Below are 16623 nucleotides of genomic sequence, written 5' to 3'. Positions count from 1 at the left end.
TTAGCCAGTTGTCTTACCATAATTCTTGTAGCTGCATTTTCTCCAATAGTTCTTGTGACAGCTGTTTACAAATGTCCCACAAAATCCGCAAAGGATTCATTGAGACCTTGCTCTATTTTCGCCAAGGCTTCCCCTCGATCTTTTTCTGGGAAGGAACCCCAAGTTTTTATAGCAGCAGTAGCAATTTGTTCATTCACTCCTATAAGGTAATTAATCTATGCTGAATTATCTATATACTGACCTTCACCTGCTAGTTGGTCAAAGGTGATTTGTATATTAACTCCAGTTTGCTTATTGCATTGGGCTTGAATCCTACATAATTCATGATACTCTGAAAGCCACAACAAGTTTTGTCCAAGTTCTAGACATGTTCTTGCTATGGATTTATAATCATGGGGGGTTAAAATTTCATAAGCCAAACTATCTAGTAATGTCTTAACAGAAGATGATGTAGTCCCATAAAGAATAGCTTTTTTCAAATTTTTCAAATCCTTAATTTTTTTCCAAATCAAAAGGAGTATATCTTCTCCTTTTTTTTTGATTTGAAGAGTCAAGCTCTTCAATCACAGGGTATGCATTTATTTTTAAATCTTGTCATAGGCTGCTTCATAGGAGGTCCTGAATTTGTTACTGCTTCTTCCCCTCTCCTTCTCCCTCCACCCATGAAGGGTTTGAATGTGTTACTGCCTCTCCCCCACCTTCTTCCCCCTCCACCCATGAAGGGTTAATTGAGAGAAGTAGGTTAGGGGATGGGGAATGACCTAATTTCTCCTGCTGTGAAGCATCACACTTAAAATTATACTTAACTCCATTCTTATCTGAGTCTTTTTCCTTTTCACCTAGTTTATTGGGCTCTTCCCCCTCTTGCCATTTCTTCTTTTTCCTTATTCTAGTACTGATATGATTTCTTAAAGCCAGTTGTATGAAATTGTATGTATAAAGTGTATTTTTGGAAATTGAGTTTGGATTGGAATTGTAGTATTTACCTAGTTGCTCTCCTATTAATTTCCACTCATCTGGATTCAATTCTTTTTCCTTAGAGAGCCAAGGAGATGTGTACTGTACAGTTTTTAAAAGATCAGTGATTTGCTCTCAAATTATAATCAAACCTTGGCTTTTCATAAATCTGATAATGCTTTCTAAACATTTTCCTTGAATTGGAAAAGAGGGCTGTTTTCTAAACATCTGTCCCATTTTAGCTGAAATTCTATTATTTTAGCCCTTTAACAAAGTTTCCTTGTGGTACTCACCCTAATTTCTGGGTCACAGATGAAGGTTCTTGGTCCCACGTTCGGGCGCCAAAATGTAATATTCTTCTCTAAAATATAAGGAGCAGTTTTTTGGGGGGCTTTCTGAGGGCAGCCTTTCCTTTCAGTTCAATTTAATCACCCCAAATGCAGTCAGGAGTTAAAGTCCAAATCCTTTATTGTCTCCTTCAAAGTCTTGTCCCTTTTCCTGGGGCTTGGTTAGCTTTCTTAGAGGCCTATCTCTTTCATTGGTTCTGAGAGCTCCTGCCGCTAGTCCTTTGCTTCTGCCAGCTTCTGCCTTTAGCTCTCTCTGAATCCAAAGGTATGTGCTTCAGTTTCCAGTCAGCACAAAGGTGGAAGATGGAATGAATCTGTCTCCTCCTCCAAGAGCTTCTAGTGGGCTTCTGTCTCTGGCCCTGAGAGCTTTTTGATTATATGCTGTACACTGAGTATACATCAATCATTATATCACTAGGAAACCATTATTTGTTGTAGGATTAAATCAATGCTAAACTAGATTTAATCACTGTCTCCTCAATTCCACTTACTTAGCACCTTTTAAGAATCCTAACAATTATATATTATAAATATATTTATTTATATATATTTATAATTTATATTTATTACATACACATAAATATAAATAATATATTTATAATATATGAATATATATATTTATTATATATGTATAATAAAGGAAAGAGGAAAATCAAATTGTTAGTCTTAAAAATGAAAAGGGAGAATTTTCCACTAATGAAGAGGAAATTAGAGCAAAAATTAATTTGCCCAACTGTATGCCAATAAATTTGATAAATGAAATGGATGAATACCTTCAAAAATAAAGGTTGCCCAGATTAACAGAGGGAGAAGTAAATTGGTTAAATAGTCCCATTTTAGAAAAAGAAATAGAACAAGCTATTAATCAACTTCCTAAGAAAAAAATCCCCAGGACCAGATGGATTTACATGTGAATTCTACCAAACATTTAAAGAACAATTAACTCCAATGCTATATAAACTATTTGAAAAAATAGGGAATGAAGGAGTCCTACCAAATTCCTTTTATGACTCAGACATGGTACTGATACCTAACCTAAACCAAGTAGGGCAAAAACGGACAAAGAAAATTATAGACCAATTTCCCTAATGAAAATTGATGCAAAAATCTTAAATAAAATATAGGGAAAAGATTACAGAAAATCATCTCCAAGATAATACACCATGACCAAGTAGGATTTATACCAGGAATTGCAGGGTTGGTTCAATCTTAGGAAAACTATTAGCATAATTGACTATATCAATAAATTAACAAAAATCATATATGATTATCTCAATAGATGCAGAAAAAGCATTTAATAAAATCCAACACCCATTCCTATTAAAAACACTAGAGAGTATAGGAATAAATGGACTTTTCCTTAAAATAGTCAGTAGCATCTATTTAAAACCATCAGCAAGCATCATATGTAATGGGGATAAACTGGCACTATTCCCAATAAGATCAGGGGTGAAAAAAGGTTGCCCACTATCATCATTACTATTCAATATTGTATTAGAAATGCTAGCTTTGGCAATAAGAGATGAAAAAGAGATTAAAGGAATTAGGTAATGAAGAAACCAAATTATCACTCTTTGCAGATAATATGATGGTATACTTAGAAAACCCCAGAGATTCTACTAAAAAAGCTATTAGAAATAATCTACAACTTTAGCAAAGTTGCAAAATACAAAATAAATCCACAGAACTCCTCAACATTTTTATACATTACTAACAAAAATCCAACAGCAAGAAATACAAAGAGAAATTCCATTTAAAATAACTGCTGATAGTATAAAATATTTGGGAATCTTATCTGCCATGGGAAAGTCAGGTACTATATGAGGAAAACTACAAACCACTTTCCACACAAATAAAGTCAGATCTGCACAAGTGGAAAAATATTAAGTGCTCTTGGATAGGTTAAGCGAATATAATAAAGATGACAATACTACCTTAAGTGATCTATTTATTTAGTGCTATACCAATCAAACTCCCAAGAAACTATTTTATTGATCTAGAAAAAATAACAACAAAATTCATCTGGAAGAACAAAAGGTCAAGAATTTCAAAGGAACTAATGAAAAAAAAAATCAAATGAAGATGGCCCTGCTGAACCAGATCTAAAACTATATAACAAAGCAGCAGTCACCAAAACCATTGGTATTGGCTAAGAAATAGACTAGTTGATCAGTGGAATATATTAGGATAAAATAATTAATAATTATAGCAATCTAGTGTTTGAAAAACCCAAAGACTCCAATTTTTGGGATAAGAATTCATTATTTAACAAAAACTGCTGGGAAAATTGGAAATTAGTATGGCAGAAACTAGGTATTGACCCACACTTAACACCGTGCACCAAGATAAGATCAAAATGGGTTCATGATCTAGTCATAAAGAATGAGACGATAAATAAATTAGAAGAACATAGGATAATTTAACTCTCAGACCTGTGGAGGATGAAGGAATTTGTGATCAAAGAAGAGCTAGAGGTCATTATTCACAAAATAGAAAATTTTGATTATATTTAGTTAAAAAGTGTTTGAACAAACAAAACTAATGGGGACAGGATTAGAAGGGAAGCAACAAACTGGGAAAACATTTTTACAACTAAAGGTCCTGAGATAAAGCCTCATTTCCAAAATATATGGAGAATTGATTCTTTAAGAAATCAAGCCATTCTCCAATTGATAAATTGTCAAAGGATATGAACAATCAATTTTCGGTTAAAGAAATTGGAACTATTTCTAGTCATATGAAAAGGTGTTCCGAATCACTATTGATCAGAGAAATGCAAATTAAGACAACTCTGAGATACCACTACACAACTCTCAGATGGCTAAGATGACAGGAAAAGATGAAGACAAATGTTAGTGGGGATGTGGGAAAACTGGGACACTGATGGATTGTTGGTGGAATTGTGAATGGCTCCAACCATTCTGGAGAGCAATTTGGAACTGTACTCAAAATGTTATCAAATTGTGCATACCCTTTGATCCAGCAGTGTTACTACTGGGCTTATATCCCCCAAAGGTATATTGAAGAAGGGAAAAGGACCCGTATGTGCAGAAATGTTTGTGGCAGCCCTTTTCATAGTGGCTAGAAACTGGAAATTGAATGGATGCCCACCAATTGGAGAATGGCTGAATAAATTGTGGTATATGAATGTTATGGAATATTATTGTTCTGTAAGAAACGACCAGTAGGATGAATACAGAGAGGATTGGAGAGACTTACATGAACTGATGCTAAGTGAAATGAGCAGAACCAGGAGATCATTATATACTTCAACAACAATACTATATGATGATCAATTCTGATGGACATGGCTATCTTCAACAATGAGAGGATCCAAATCAGTTCCAATTGATCAGTAATGAACAGAATCAGCTACACCCAGAGAAAGAACACTGAGAAATGAGTATGGACCACAACATAGCATTTCCACTCTGTTATTGTTTGCTTGCATTTTTGTTTTTTCTTCTCAGATTATTTTTACCTTCTTTCTAAATCTGATTTTTTTCTTGTGCAGCAAGATAACTGTGTAAATATGTATGCATATACTGTATTTAACATATACTTTAACATATTTAACATGTATGAGAGTACCTGTCATCTAGGGGAAGAGGTGGAGGGAAAGAGGGGAAAAGTTGAAACAGAAATTTTTGCAAGGGTCTATGTTGAAAAATTACCCATGCATATGTTTTGTATATAAAAAGCTATAATTAAAAAAATATAAAAAAATAAAAAAAATCAGTTAAAAACAAAAAACAAAAACAAACAAACAAAAATTAACCATTTATTTAGGCAGGAATCAGCCTTACTACTAAGTTTTAAGAAACTGAGAATAATCTTCTAGGGTTAAGGAAAAAGCTTGTGCAAGGGCTAAGTTGAGGAGGAAATGGAGACAAAGACAAACCTAATCTGGCATTAATACAATTATTTCATACACAGAATAATTTTTTAAAAATAACAAACAGAACCCCAAATCCTTTCTTGCCTCATCAGAAATATATGAGTCATCCTGTTCTCCAAAGGCATCTGCATTAGCATTCAGAATGGAGTTGTCCAATTCGTTTTTTATATCTTTAATTATAGCCTTCAGGATATTTATCTGTTTAATCAGGGATAGGATTTCTTGGGAATTGTTTTCCAAATAGTGCCTTTCCTTCCTGTTAAAAAAAATGGAAAATTGATTAAGAAGGAGAAAGGGTCTTTGTAAAAGATCACCCACATTTTCTTATTTCCCTAAATAACTATTGTTGAGTTTCAAAAAGGCCATCAAAGTACTTAATATGTGTACAAATAATATTAATATAATAGTTACAATATAAGTATTAACATAGTAAAGATGTTTCAGAGAGAGAAGAGAATAGAGAACAAATGGGTAATTAATTGCCTTAAGAATTAAGTTCTAAGACACTATAGCTCTGACAGATGCTACTGTTGGTGTGCTCTTAAGCACTTTCCCTTCATTTTCCTGTTCTTAGTAGCACAATATAATGAAAAGAGAATTTGAGATATCTAAATCTAACTCTCAGCTCTGCCACTAACTAGCTATATAACTAGAAAAGCCACAACTTTTCTGTGCCTCAATTTTTTCCTGTATAAAGTGAAGAAGTTTAAATTAACTTGCTTCTAAAGATTCCCTCTAGTTGAAAAGTCTAAAATTCATTTAAAAGGTGGGGATGTTCTCTTCCATGTTCATCATAGAACAAAACAAAATGTTAAATTGTTATGTTTTATTAAGAACTAGGAGTTAAGTAGAGAGGAGCATATTGTTGTGAGTGAGAAGAGAGCCAGAAATATCCAGGTTCAAATGTTACATTTTACGTTTGCCCTTCAGGAGCCTTTGACAATGCCTTTGATAGGCTTTGTGACTGTGAGTAATCCCACTTACCATCTCTGATTCTCTGACAACTAAGACTAAATTATAAATGTCTTATAATTTGCATGCGAGTAGGGGATGTTCCAATCCCAGGAGATTACAAATTAAAATGATTATTTTTATATGACATTTTTTCCCCAACTACTTAACATTTAAAGGAATTGGGAGTCAAGCCTAAGATTCTGACTAACTTGTGAATCTTTCCAATAGACTAAATAGTGTGATTCCCTTTATAAACATTATTATTCTTTTGAGGAAAACAACTTTCAATAAGTACCTGTCTCTAGATACTAATAATTCTCTTTGTACAAAAGAAAAAAGTGCTGCTTTAAATTTAATGTTAAAAAATGGCTGGACCATATAATAAGTAGGCTTTCTTCTATTTTTGGAATTTCATTATTCTATAGGATCACATTACATCTCTCTAATGCAAGACTTTAATAATATATAGTGTTATAAAATAGAAAAAGACAAATTTTTGTCCTGCACAGTGACTCAGGTCTGAAGTAGAAGTACTCAACTGGGATACATGGCTCTAAGATCTGACCCTCTCTACACTGATTCATCATGTGACCTTAGGCTATCCATTTACCTGTGTCTCAGTTTCTCTCTAAGTAGAATAATAATATTTTACCCATAATATAGATATATTGGAAAGATGAAATGAGTTAACATGTTATCCAAGTTTAAAGCTATGCAAATGTAGAGCATTGTTACAAGCTATCCTTCAAATATGAAGACAACTGCCTTATACCATTAATATCTAGCCTTTCTGGTATTGATTACAAATCTTCATTGTCTCCTCAATATTCTTTCATCCCATATTCTCCTGTTGTCAGGATCAGGTTCAACCTATAGTTCTTGAACAGAGTATATTATTTAACAGTTGTTTGAAAATCATTTGTATAATGCTCAAAGTAATTGAGGTAGCCAGTTACAGACATATTTAGAATATCATAGAATCATATATCTGGAAGAGAAGGTAACAGATTATTTCTACTGAACTAATAATGCAAGGCAATCAGGAAATTCAATATTATTTTGATTAACATCATCTCAATGTAATGAATATTCCTCAAAATATAACTCAATACTTAAGTGAACTCTTTCTAAAAACATGCAGAAATGTCCAAATATTCCATGATTTACCAATAAGCTATGCTTGAAAAATTTGTTTGGAAGCCTATATTTTGGGAAATGGCTTTAATGGTTAGGTTGACAATAGTTTGCTTAATCCTTAACATATCTAAAATGTTGCATATTTGCAATGAAGAACAATAGAAAAAAATACTGCCATAAATTCTATTAACAGAAAAAACCAGTAAAACTGAATTTAATTTTTAAAAAATTTATTGTAAATACTGATTCTTGAGGAAAGGTAGGTGTGATTACAGAAGGATCAAGAGATAGAAACTTTCATAGAGATTCAAAATTGCACTTTGAGGCATTTTCAAGAACTTTAGAGCTCGATAATTTTTTATTACATGTAATAAATTTATGGTTTTTACCAGCTAAATGGAAAACCTGATTTTCAAATACAGGACTCTGGAGAAACATGAGGAGGTAATCAGGAAAGTGATATCATAGGGGACTTCATAAGATTTACCTGTTTATATTTCTACATGGAAGGATGATATTTATAACTCATTAGAACTTTCTCATTATTATGGCAGTTAGAAGGATTATATGTAAATGGAGGGTACAGATGTAGTTGATTATAAAGGAATAATGTCTTTTTTTTAAATGATAAAATTAAGGAGAGAAGAATATACTGAAAGGTAAAGGGAGAAGTGTAATGGTCCAAATGATCTGCCATAAAAAAAGAAGCAAGAAAAACTTTTACAGTAGAGGGAAAGAAGGGGAGAAGAAGGGAAGTAAGTGAACCTTACTCTCATCATAATTGGCTCAAATAGGAATATATACTCAATAGGGGTGTAGAAATCTATCTTACCTTGCAGGAAAATAGGAAGGGAATGGGATATGAGAAGGGTGGGGAGTATGATAAAAAAAAGAAGGGCATATTGGGGAGAAAATAGTAGCAAAATACTTTTGAGGAGGAACAGGGTGAAAGGAAAGGGAGAATAAATGGGGAAGAAATACATTTAGCAATAGTAAAAAAAAAAAGTTTTCAAAGCAATTTCTCAAACATAGAAGAAAATGAGTCAAATTTATATTAAAAAAATAAGAACCATGCTCCAATTGATAAATTATCAAAAGATATGATCAGTGTCCAAAGGGCTACAAATTCATGCATATTCTTTGACTTAACAATGCCACTACTAGAAATGAATACCAAAAATGATTTGAAAAAAAAAACAAAAACAAAAGGAAAATGATCTATATGTACAAAAATATTCATAGAGGCTCTCTTCTCAGGGCAAAAAAAATGTAGAAATTGAGGGGATGCCCATCAATTGAGGAATGGCTGAATAAAATGGTGGTATGTGATTGTCATAGAATATTAGGGGAAATTATGAGCCGGCTACTCTAAGTAAAAAAAAATAATCTGGAAAGTCCTCCATGAACAAAGTGAAATGTATTATATGTAAAATATAGAAATGTTCTGGAATGACCAGCTATAAATGACTTTGCTATTCTCAGTAGACCAAGCATCCATGACTACTCTGAAGGACTAATGTAAAAAATGAAAACTCCTACCCTTATCCAGAGAAAAAATTGATTGTGTTTGAATACAGATTGAAGTATTCTCTCTCCTTCCTTCTCTCTCTGTGTCTGTGTGTGTCTCTATCTCATATGAACTTAATTTTTCTTAAGGATTTTTATTTTCATTATGGTGGGAGATCCATGTTTTCTTTCACAACTTGACTTTTATGAAATGTTTTGCATACCTTCACATTTGGTTTCTTAATTGTGGGTGGGGATAAGGGAGAGAACATAGAACTCAAAAACCTTAGAAACAAATGTAAAAAAAAAAATTGTTTTGAATGTAACTGCATTAAACATTAAAAAAATTTTTTTTAAATTCTTTTTTCTTACCTTTGATATAGCTAGTTGGTAACACTTATCCCCTACTTTCATACACAACCTGTTCCCAGTGTTTAGAACTAATTTGACTTATAACAGGGGAAATATAGGGAACCTTGGATCCAAAGTTCAGTCTTATTACTTTTGGTCTTGTTCTGACCTTGAATCCTGATTCCAAAACTTGGACTCTTGTTCTTTGTGTTCAATTCCATTAACTGAGCTCTTATATCTTCTTTACTTGTTCCTGAAACCTTGCCGGCCCAGTACCTCAGTACTTTCCCCTTCCCATTATCTCTAGACACAAAGACCCATCTGAAAACTCCAAATTCTATTGTTCCTCACTAATTATCAGGTCTCCCTGATGTGAATTAGATAGGTGGAGCTGTGCTTTGATTTGCTGAATGATTCTCCTGAAAATATGCTCTACCTCCCTGCTAGAAGACTTACCATCCGGTAAGTCTAGTACTGGGCATTAGCCCAGTTCTACACTTGTGTCTGTTCCCATAGTCTACTTTGTCTCTAAGTCTCTAAGTCACAGATATCTGCTATGTTGCTTTTCCTGCTTCTAATGGAAGTTCTATTTTGACAACACCACTATTGTATGTATAAAATATACTTTGTGCTGGGTTTTGTGTATATTGGGGAAAGGGAGTTATTAGGTATAGTTTATGACATTTTTAAGCAATAAGTAGAATGAAAAGAGAAGAAAGTAGTGAAGTAGGGAAAAGTTGAGAGGTTTTTCTTAAGTAGAAGAGAGGAAGGAAGGAATAAAAGAAAATGTATATGTATATGTGAGATAAAATGAAGTTAGCTGATGAAGTAGAAGAAAACATGTGCAAGATCCCTCTAAAGAGAAGGGAGATGAGTGAGGCACTTTGGATCAGTCAACCACCCATTGCAGGCCTCTCAGATGCCCCTGATCCAGGCAACTTCTTTGCTCCATGAAATGAGCAGGATGATGGAGACAAAGGGGTCTCAGGGATGTGGAAATGGGATAATGTGCAATATGCCATTTGTATGAATAGAACAGTCTTAAATGCTTTTAATTTGAGGAGTAACTATACTAAGATTATGTTGTAGAGGTAAGATCTGGGTTTTCTTCCAGGTTTTATTACTGCTTTACTATGTGAATATGACCAACTCACTCTGGATTTTGATTTCCTCTTCTTTCAAATGAGGGGTTTGAACTAGTCACCAGGATTCCTTCCAAGTAAAAGATTATAATTAATTAATTTTTTTAAGTGTGAAAGAAAGAAAAAATATGATCTTGGTTGGCATAGAGGAAAATATTTGGAAATTAAATATATTTTACTATTAAATACATATGTATCCCATAAATCAACCCAAAGATACTATTTAACAGGACCAACAATAACTAATATTACTCACTTTAGAAGTTCCATTTTGCTTTTAGACAAACGAATTCTCGTCTATAAGAAAAAAAGCAGGTTGATCAAACGACAGTGAAATCTCCCCATTCAGAGCTAATTATTTACAAAAATGTGTTTGCATGAAATCCACATCAATGATAAACTTTTGCTACATCTATCCTGTTCCAGGGTTTCTATGCTATTATGAAGAATATATATTTAAGACAGGTGAAAATTATAGCTACCAATATTGAAAGAATAAAAAAAATAAGGGGTAGGGAATTTGTAATATTATTCAGTAGAAAGGCTACATAGCAGTCTTATAGGACTTAACAGAATTTTGCTATATGAAATTATTATTGTCCCACTAGAAGTCAGCTATTGTTTATTAAATTTTAACTATGTACTAGACATTGTACTAGTCACAGAGACTAGCCAGAAAGGCATAGAAAGACAAAAGTTCCTTTTTTGTTTAAAGGAACTCACATTCTAATTGGAGTAAAACATACAAACAACTGTGTATGAACCAAATAGTTATAGGATAAGTTGAGGTACTATTCAGAGGATAGGTATTTCATCCAGAGCCATCTCCATTCATACTGCTATAAATCTGGCCACTGGAGCTAGCTGGCTCTGGAGAGAAGTGAGGCAGGTGACCTTGCACAGCCCTCCCTCACTTAAATCCAATTGCATGTCATGGCATCACCTCCCTGATGTCTTGGTCCTCTTTAAGAACAAAGGACAAACAACAATTAAGATTATGGAGGACTAGGAAAAGTTTCTCATAGCAAGTAGGACTTCATCAAAGACTTGAAGGAAGCTAGGGAAGCTGAGAAACAGAAATGAGATTTTCCACTGCAGGCATGAGAGACAATCAGTGAAAATTCTGGAGCTAGAAGATAAGAGTATCATGTAGTAACAAAATCAAGGAGACTAGTGCTACTTTATCACAAAATGCCTGATGAGAGTATGCTATGAAAGTAGGAAGTCCAGAAAAGGAAGAGAGAGTGAAGCTCTAAAGGGCTTTGAATGCTAAACAGAAGATCTTATATTTGATATTTGAGGTAATAGGGAGCCAATAAAGTTTATTGAATATGGAAATGAAAGGAGCAGATTTAGGAAGATCACTTTGACAACTGAGTGGAGGATAGATTGGAGTGGGGAGACGGGTGGCAAGGAGAATAACTAGCACTTAAATCATTGCAATTGCCCAGGCAGAAGGTGATGAAGGCCTAAACTGGGGTGGAGTTTCAGAGTCAGAGAAGAGGAGGAGAGATACATAAATGAGGTTACAAGAACTGATAGCACTTGGCCAAATGTTTGGATATTAGGTGTGTGAAAGATGGAAGAGTCCAAGATGACAACTAGGTTCTGGGCCTAGGAGAGTAAGAGAATGGTTGAAAGGCTTGAAAGGAAAACATAAGGAATATAAATTGGGGCATGTTGAGTTTAATATGTCTATAATATCCAATTTGAGATGTTTAATAGGCAGTTAAAATTGTGAGATTGGAGGGCAGGAGAGGTTAGGACTGGATAAGTAGAACTGAAAACTTCACTATAGGGATAATAATTGAAGCCATGGGAGCTGATGAGATTACCAAGTAAAATAGTATAAAGAGAGAAGAAAATGCACAGCACAGAGCCCTCTGGAATACTTATGGTTGGTGAAAATGACTTCAATGAAAATTTAGCAAAGAAGACTGAGAAAGACTGGCCAGACAGATAAGAAGAGAACCATAAGAGAGCATTATCACAAAAACTTGGGGAAGTATCAAAGAAGAGAATGAGCAACAATGTCAAAAACTGCCCACAGACTAAGAAAGATGATTATTATTTAAGATCATTGATAATGTTGGAGAGAGCAGTTTTAGTTTAATAATGACATTAGAAGCTAGAATGCAGAGAATTGACTTGAGAGAGAAAAGAAAGATGATCTTCACAAGGAGGTTAGCCACAAAAGTGAGGAGAAATATAAAATAATAGCTAATAGGAAAGGATAGATCAACTGAGAGTTTTTTGAGAATAGGGGTGATATGGGCATGTTTGTAGGCAGTAGGGAGGCAGTTAGTAGATAAGAGAATGATTAGAGATGATAAAGATGGTTATTTAGAGAAAATAGGATAAAATGAAGTCACAGAGTGATTTGCCTTGGCAATCTCATGTTTCAAGTGAGATAGAAGTGAAGGCGATAATGGCAGAAGGTATCTAAATGATGCAAGATGAGGAAGTCCTCTGAAAACGGGCTCAAATTTTTGTGAAATATGAGACAAGGTTCTCAAGTTTGAGGAGAGGATGTACTGAAATGTAATTATTTTTTCAAGGGATATGCCTTGACTCATATTTAACAAAAATCTATGTATGGTTATTTAGTAATTCATATGGTATTTTTCAATATCTTAATCAAATCTTGTTACAACAAATTGTTGTACAGAAAATATTCATACCATATTTATAGAATCTAAGAATCTATGATTGTCTTATGTTAGAAGATTTTAGTCCAATTTAGTCCAATTACTGCCAAAACCATGAATTTCTTCTATTTTGAATTGGTTATCCAGTCTACTTGAATACCCCTATTGAATGGAAACTCAATTACTAATGAAGGTATCTCATTTAATTTTGAAGATCCCAAAATGTTAGAAAACTGTCATTTTGAGCTAAAATTTCCTTTGTTAAAACTTTTCTTTCTTATGTGGAGCCAAATGGAATAAATTTAAGCCTTTTTCCTTGTGAAAACTCTTTCTAATCTGTGAAAAACCAAACAACCAACCAGTGATTTGCATAATTTCTTTTCTTCAAGCTAACCATCCCCAGTTCTTTCAACCATTTTCAAATGCCATTGTTTGCAAATTCATCTAAACATTTTGATCCCCTTTCTCTGTACAAATAACTTGCTTGTCAATGTCTACTTTAAACTGGATACTTGTGATTAAATACAGTATTTCAGATATGGTCTGATCATCAAAGAATGCTGCAAGACATCACCTCTCTTGCTTTGAAAATTTCTTTTCAATTTCTTTTAACTCATAGATTTAGAGCTAGAAAGAAACTTTCAAAATCACTTAAATTAATCCTTACATTTAAAAAACAAGGCAACTGAAGCCCAAAGAAGTTGTAAGCTGTGTTAAGTTTAAGACTACAATAGTTTTTTGGATGCCACATCATATTGTTGACTCATTGAGTTAAAACTCCCAAATTTTTGTATCTCTCTCTCCCATCTTATCTTTTTGAAACCTTAAATTTAGGACTTTGCTCCTATCCCTATTCAATTACATCTCTGATTTAACCCATCATTCTAGCATATTGAGATCTTTTGGAATGCTAATTAAAAAACAAATTTAATATATCAACTTTTTCTTAAATTAATGTCATCTAATTATTTGAAAAGTATATGAAATGTTTTCATCTAAGTCAAAGAGAAAAAATAAGTGAAAAAAGAAATAGAGCTCTAAAAGAAGCTTCTATAAATTTAGCTCTTTGAGGCTAATTAATCAAATAGCAAATTCCCCTAATTACATTGCCATATCATCTACTTTTCTGCATTAACTAAATATATATATATATATAAAAGAACCATTTTCCAATTGATAAATGAACAAAAAATATGATCTATGTCCAAAGAGTATAAAATTATGCATATCCTTTGTTGTAATAATACCACTATTAGGACTGAATCCCCAAAGAGAATTTTTTAAAAAGAAAAGAACCTATACATATAAAAATATTTATAGTAGCTCTTTTTTTAGAGCAAAGGATTGGAAACTGATGAAATACCCATCAATTGGAGAATGATTGAAAAAAATTATGGGATGTGATTATGAAGGAATATTACTGTTCTGTAAGAAATGATGAGCAAGATACTAACAGAAAAACCTGGAAAGTCTTCTAAGAGTTCAAGTAAAGTGAAATATACTGTATATACAGTAATTGTGGGATAATCAACTATTAACGACTTTGCTATTCTCAGCAATTTAATGATCCAAGATGACTCTGAAGGATTTATGATGAAAAATTTTATCCACAAAAAGAACTGATTGTGTCTGAATACAGACTAAAGAATAGTTTTTTTTAACTTTTTTTTTCTTGAGGATTTTTTTTTGGAGGGGGGAGATTTATATTTTCTTTTGCAATATAACTTTTATGGAAAAGCTTTGCACAACTTCACATAGACCTTCTCAATGTGGGGAGAAGGGGAGAATCTGCAACTTAAATTTTTATTTTTATTTTTATTAAAGCTTTTTATTTTCAAAACATATGCATGGATAATTTTTCAACATTAACCCTTGCAAAACTTTGTGTTCCAATTTCCCCACCCCCTCTCCAAGATGGCAAGTAATCCAATATATGTTAAACATGGTAGAAATATATATTAAATCCAATATATACATACATATTTATACAATCATCTTACAGCACGTGAAAAAATCAAATCAGGAAAAAATGAGAAAAATAAAACGCAAGCAAACAACAACAAAAAGAGTAAAAATGTTATATTGTGAACTACACTCAGTTCCCACAGTCCTCACTTTGGCTGTAAGTAGCTCTCGTCATCATAAGATCATTGGAACTGGTCTGAATCATCTCATTGTTGAAGAGAGCCATGCCCATCAGAATTGATCATAATATAATATTGTTGTTGCCATGTACAGTGATCTCCTGCTTCTGCTCATTTCATTTAGTATCAGTTCATATAAGTCTCTCCAAGTCTTTCTGAAACCATCCTGCTGATTGTTTCTAACAGAATAATAATATTCTGTATCATTTATATCACATAACTTATTCAGCCATTCTCCAAATGATGAGCTCCGCTCAGTTTTCCAGCTTCTAGCCACTACAAAAAGGATTGCCACAAACATTTTTTGCACATGTGGTTCCCTTTTTCTCCTTTAAGAAAGCTATAAGCCCAGTAGAAACACTGCTAGACCAAAGGGTATGCACAGTTTGATAACTGTGGGCATAGTTCCAAATTGTTCTCCAGAATGATTGGATCAGTTCACAAATCTTATCAACAAATGTATTAGTGTCCCAGATTTCCCACATCCCCTCCAACATTTGTTATTCTTTTCCAGTCATCTTAGCCAATCTGAGAGATATATTGTGATATTTCAGAGTTGTTTAAATTTGCATTTCTCTGATCAATAGTGATTTAGAGTACCTTTTCTTATGACTAGAAATGGTTTTAATTTCTTCATCTGAAAATTGTCTGGAACTCAAATTTTTTTAAACAAATATAAAAAAATTGTTTTACATTTAAACGAGGAAAATAAAAATATTTTAAAAAACAAACTAGGGAATACTAGTAGATTTTTTAGAAGTTTAGGAGTCAAATGTTTAGGAGTGAACATCATTATTTAGGAGTCAAAACATTTTTGTAATTTTGTAGTTATTTTGAGTGGCATTTCCATTTTTATATTCTTCATGAATTCTGCCACTGTTATAATTCATAAATACTATTAATTTGTATATCTGGGTACTTTACACAAACTATTGTTTCAAGAGGTTTTTTGCTAATTCTCTTTAAAGTTTCTAAATATATCATGTCCCTAGGAAAAAAATTGAATAAATAAAAGAATTGATAACTAATTTTATTATGGAGAATATAACACACAGAATCAGAGAAATCAGATAACTCTTTAGTTGCACCTCCTTGTTCATTTTATATACTTATAATGCTTCTTAAGACAAAATAATGTAAAGAAAAACTTTCCCTTACGATAAAATAGTCTTCAATATGGCTACTTCAACTTTTCCAAAGTGCCAAATGGATAAATTTAGAATTCCAGAAAACTTTTTCAGCTGGCCTCTTAAATACTGTATTGACAAGAAGATTATTACATGGATTTTCTGTAACTAACAAAGATACAGGCTAGTAAAAGATCTTATTTCCTCAGAAATTAGATCTCTGGAATTAGTTTGGCCTAATTCTGTGATTTCACTGGTATAGAGAACTCTCTTTCCACCTATAGTCTTGGAGAAAGTAAACAGATCAATATTATCATTCTTGGAAAAGATCTCCCAGGATAGCTAGTTTTCTATCTCCTATCTTTCTATCTTCCATAGCACATTATATATATATATATATATATAACATCAT

The 16623-nt window shown here is 32.9% G+C and overlaps 1 protein-coding gene across 1 annotated transcript in view; it reads right to left on the bottom strand.

Moving 5' to 3' along the window:
• SUN3 (Sad1 and UNC84 domain containing 3) overlaps window positions 1-16623 on the bottom strand; it is a 53246-nt gene that overhangs the window by 17611 nt on the left and 19012 nt on the right. Inside the window, exons 5-6 of the mRNA XM_051984476.1 lie at window positions 10549-10589; window positions 5287-5458 (exon numbers count right to left, since the gene is read on the bottom strand). Coding sequence (XP_051840436.1) covers window positions 5287-5458; window positions 10549-10589 — 213 coding nt within the window. The remainder of the gene's footprint in view (window positions 1-5286; window positions 5459-10548; window positions 10590-16623) is intronic.

This window comes from Antechinus flavipes, chromosome 1 (genome assembly GCF_016432865.1).
Source record: "Antechinus flavipes isolate AdamAnt ecotype Samford, QLD, Australia chromosome 1, AdamAnt_v2, whole genome shotgun sequence".
NCBI lineage: Eukaryota > Metazoa > Chordata > Mammalia > Dasyuromorphia > Dasyuridae > Antechinus > Antechinus flavipes.
Note: the sequence above shows the minus strand (reverse complement) of the source record. Positions and strands in the feature narration are given on the sequence as shown.